The 4,629-nt window shown below is 43.5% G+C and overlaps 1 protein-coding gene across 1 annotated transcript; it reads right to left on the bottom strand.

Annotated features, from left to right (window-relative positions):
- Positions 1-3,144: 3,144 nt before the first annotated feature.
- LOC136515577 (uncharacterized) lies at positions 3,145-3,702 on the bottom strand. The gene has a single exon (XM_066509127.1). The coding sequence runs from the start codon at positions 3,700-3,702 to the stop codon at positions 3,145-3,147; it is 558 nt and encodes a 185-aa protein (XP_066365224.1).
- Between the last annotated feature and the right edge of the window lie 927 nt (positions 3,703-4,629).

The raw sequence follows: 4,629 nt of genomic DNA, 5'->3' as shown, positions 1-4,629 counted from the left end.
GGGATAGCCAACGCCATAGTTTCCTTCACCTACAGAGCAGGTGTCTTAGTGGTTTGCTTCACCAATGCCAGCCCTGCAGTTCACTCCTCTTCATATGGGCTTTACTCTGCCTCAGAGTTTGTCAGTGCTCACCCTAGTTTCTAGGAGCCTTGGTGCTTCATTCAGTGAGTTGACAGGGTAGCTGACTCCGCCAGAGCTACATGTCCTAGGTCCTTCCACAGTTGCACCTATTACTGAGACTATAGAGACGCTCCCTTCTTCTATTGCATCATCAGAGCTGCCTGCTACAGTCATACCTACAAAGTCTTAGGTCGCACCTATCCTTGATCTGACCCAGACCGCTTCAGCATTGCTTCCAGCTATAGAGGGTCAGACTGCTTAGAGCTCAGGATCAGATGATGATGGCACATAGTTCTAGCTCACTCCTCACACTTCAGTGCCCGACTCATCTACTGTAGCCCCACCGACTGACCCTTAGGTTTTGGTTTTTGATGCCAAAGGGGGAGAGGGATTGAGTATGTTAGTCTTAGGGGAGCGATACCTTTAGGGGGAGTCTATCTATTAGCTTATAGATTATCTATTACATTTGTAGTTTTATGTGTGATACATTATGCATTCATGTCTACTATTATGCATTGAACTACTTAAGTGTGATCGTAATCGTGATATTAATGTGATCGTGATATTTATGTGATATGTGACATGTGTGCTCTCTATTGTGAATTATTTATGTCATATCACTTGCGTTATGCTCATTTGCTTTGCTTCCGCATTTTACTCCGATGCAAATGAGCTTTATCACTTGTACTCTTGCTTATTTCATATCTTTTGAGTACATCATGTTGGCTTGGGTCATATAAGCTTGCCTAACACTTTTGTTCTTATTGTCAAAAGCTTATATGAACCAAGCATGTTTAAAAAAACCTCATCGCTTTCACATACTCGAGGTGGTATTGTCATCAATCACCAAAAAGGGGGAGATTGAAAGCATCTAGGCCCCTAGTTGGGTTTCAGTGATTAATGAAAATACGTGATTACTATGACTAACATGTGTTTTGCAGAGGCAATTAAGTTAGGTCACGGTAATGGAGATCGATTGGGCTATCATGGTGGTCATGCCCTACGATGGAAATCATTTTAGTTTTTAAAGGATGGACAACAAGGTTAAGGATGGACTTGTTCTAAGTGTCGTTTGGTGTTGAGGAGACACTTAGGGTAGTTTAGGACTTTGTTTTTCCTTTGGCATACTATTAAGGGGGGTATGGACGGGTATCTTGACCTAGGTGAGTCTAGTGAGTTAGGTGTGGTGCACACTTGCTAAATCTAGAACTAGATAGCTCCTAAAAAGACCTTAGATCCATTGGAGCAAACTTCATTTATGTATGATCGAGAGTTGGAAGTGAATGGAGGGTCAAATGCTGACCAAATGCTGGCTTTGGAGTGACCGGATGCTGGCGCAGAGTCCGGTCAGTTCATTTTATCAAGGTGAAATCGTCTAGATGCGACCAGACGTTGAGAGGTGAGTGACCGGATGCTAGGTGCTAGCGTCTGGTCAACTCTAGTAAGGTTCCAGAGAGGGAAAATCGTGATCGGACGCATCCGGTCACAACTTAAACACTGGAGTTTGGGGAGAACTGACAGGAGTGTCCGATCAACATGACCGGAGCGTCCGGTCACCCCGTAGAGGCACATAACGGTTCGTTTTTCAACCAAGGTTATAAATACTTCCTCCATTCGTGTGAGGGGGTACTTTTGCTCATTCCAATAGCTGAGAAACACCTTTGAGAGTGCCCAGAAGAGCAAGGTCCTAGTGAGGTGATTGAGATTTGAGAATCCCAAAGAGAGCCCTCATTAGTGAAAGCAAGAGTAGCAAAGTGTGCATCCACCCTTCTCATTAGGCTTATTGTGGTCAAGTGAGAGTTCGTGCTTGTTACTCTTGGTGATCGCCATCACCTAGATGGCTTGGTGGTGATTGGGAGCTTGGTGATCATCCGGCAGAGCTTGTGGATGACCCAACTCAAGTTGTGAGCGGTTGTGGGTGATTCACCGCGACGAAGTGTCAAAGAATCAACCCATAGAGAGCACTTGATCCTTGCGCGGATCAAGGGGGAGCTACACCCTTGTGCAGGTGCTCCAACGAGGACTAGTGGGGAGTGGCGACTCTCTGATACCTTGGCAAAAACATCGCCGTGTTCCTCCTTCTCTCTTTACTTTGAGCAATTCAATTCTTGTCATTTACATTCATAGAATTGTCATGCTAGAGTTGGATTGAAACATAGGTTGCTAAACTTTTGTGTGATTGATAAATAGAATCACTTTCTAGGCACAAGGGGTTAATTGGGCTAACCGTAGGACTTAATTATTGTAAAGAAATTTAGAATTAGCCCAATTCAACCCCCTCTTGGGCATCTTGATCCTTTCATCACTGATTTGTTCTGACCATACTTGATATTCAACCTTAGTTCCATCTGTGTGCTTCATCTTTATCAATCTCTGAGCACAATCAATCACCCCTTGGTACTTGGTTAACCAATTCATTCCTAGAATTACATCAATTCCTTTGGAGTCTAGAACAATGAGGTTGGAAAGAAACTCTACCCCCCTTATGTTTATACTTAGTCTTGGGCATACATGCCTTGATATCATTTCTCCTCCAGGAGAAGCAACTAATAAATTATTTTTCATCAAAATCATAGGCATGTTGTATCGTGCTACGCATCGTGTTGATATAAATGAATGTGAAGCTCCAGAATCAAACAATATGGTAATAGGGTTGGAGTTGATAGAGAACATACCAATCAGAACATACGGGGCTTGTTGAGCTGATTCCATAGCGATATGATTAACCTTGCCCTGACTGTAATTTTGTCAAGCTTGCTGCTGAGGTTGTCCACCATTACAATTCTAGTTCCCATTCTGAGCTATTAGTTGGTCTTGCAGTTTCAACAAGCACTGATTGGCAAGATGCCCCATCTGATGACATTTAAAACAAGGACCAAGGTTGCTAGTCCCTTGAGCTGGGTGGTTCTGCTGCTAGGTCGGAACCATCTAGTGTTGCTGCTGCTGAGTTGATGTCTGCTACTTGTACTGACCAGATCCCTGGTTGAAGTTTCATTGTTGTTGTTGCTGTTGATACTGACCTCCCTAGCGCACAACATGCCTAGGTTGGTTGAAGCGGGGGCGATTGTTACTACCAGAAGACTGACCCTGAAAAGCCATCTTCCTCTTGCGATCAGCCTCAAGAACTTTCCTTTCTCTCTCAATAGTAAAGGCCTTGTCAACCAGCTTCTGGAAGGTGTCATACTCATTGGAGGATAGAGCATAGCAAATCCCAGGGTTCAAACCATCTCTAAAATAGTCTTGCTTCTTCTCATCAGTGTCGACATCGCTGGAGGCATAACGAGACAACTGCGTGAACTTAGTGAGATATTCACGAACTGACATTGAGCCTTGCTTGAGTTCTAGAAACTCCTTGCTCTTCACCTTGATTTCACTAGAAGGCACATAATGAGAATGAAAACTCTGACAGAACTCCTGCCAAGTGATAGCTTGACCATTTGGATGAGCAGCAGTGTAGGCAGGCCACCAATCTTTGGCCTGACCTTGCAGTTGATGAGCGGCATATAGAACTCGATCATGACCCACACAATGAGCAGTCTCCAACTTGCTCTCAATGGTCTGGAGCCAATCATCTGCATCCATTGGCTCCACAGCATGCTTGAAGATTGGAGGCTGAGTCATCATGAACCTCCTAAGAGTGTCTTCCTGGCGAGGTGGTGGAGGTAGTGGAGCGGGATTGGGTTGAGCCATCTATTGTAGAGCAGTCATCATCTATGCCATGGTCTGCATCATCTAATTTTGCATAGCCGCCATTTGAACTAGATCATAAACTAGCGGTGGAGGGTTTGCGGGGTTGTTGGGATCATTGCCTAGGGGGTTATTGTTTGGATCATTGCCTCTAGAGCCACTACCTCTCCTGGTGTTCACCATCTGATATGATCATGGACAAGAGTGAGATAGGATAGAAAGATAACCCCGACTAACTATAAAATAAAACTGGTAAACAAATGATGTCATTGTAGTCTTATGGCTAACAACACACCAACAATCATTACAAAGATCCAAACCATTCATTTGCACATGCACCAAATCACACAATGGACTAGCGTTCCACACATAGGGATGCACCTTATGAACAGAGGAGCCTATTTTGGACCAAAACTTTTAAATTGAGCATCAAGGAAGTAAGAGAAATTGAGGACAAGAAAACTTTTTATCAAACTAGTTTTATAAAACCATCATGTCTACCTAGGCTAGCATCCTATGGTTAACAATAGCTTTGATACCACTTTGTCACACCCAATTTTAAGGACAAAATCGAGTGCACATCATATGTATGTCAGGATCAATTATTCATACATATAACGACATCATGATAGTATCACTGCATTGTTCAAAACTTAAAAACTTAAACTTCATTACAAATGACCCGTGGGTCTGAAACAAAATTATATAAACTTTATTCAAACTCTAGTGCAAAGGACCCCATCTTCATAGGAATGTCGACCGGGGGTAGCACAAGCCTAGTACACGTCATCAGGGTCGAAGGCACCGTCTTCAATGTACTCC

The sequence above is a fragment of the Miscanthus floridulus genome, chromosome 17 (genome assembly GCF_019320115.1).
Source record: "Miscanthus floridulus cultivar M001 chromosome 17, ASM1932011v1, whole genome shotgun sequence".
NCBI classification, from domain to species: domain Eukaryota; kingdom Viridiplantae; phylum Streptophyta; class Magnoliopsida; order Poales; family Poaceae; genus Miscanthus; species Miscanthus floridulus.
This window is presented reverse-complemented; position numbering and strand designations above follow the sequence as displayed.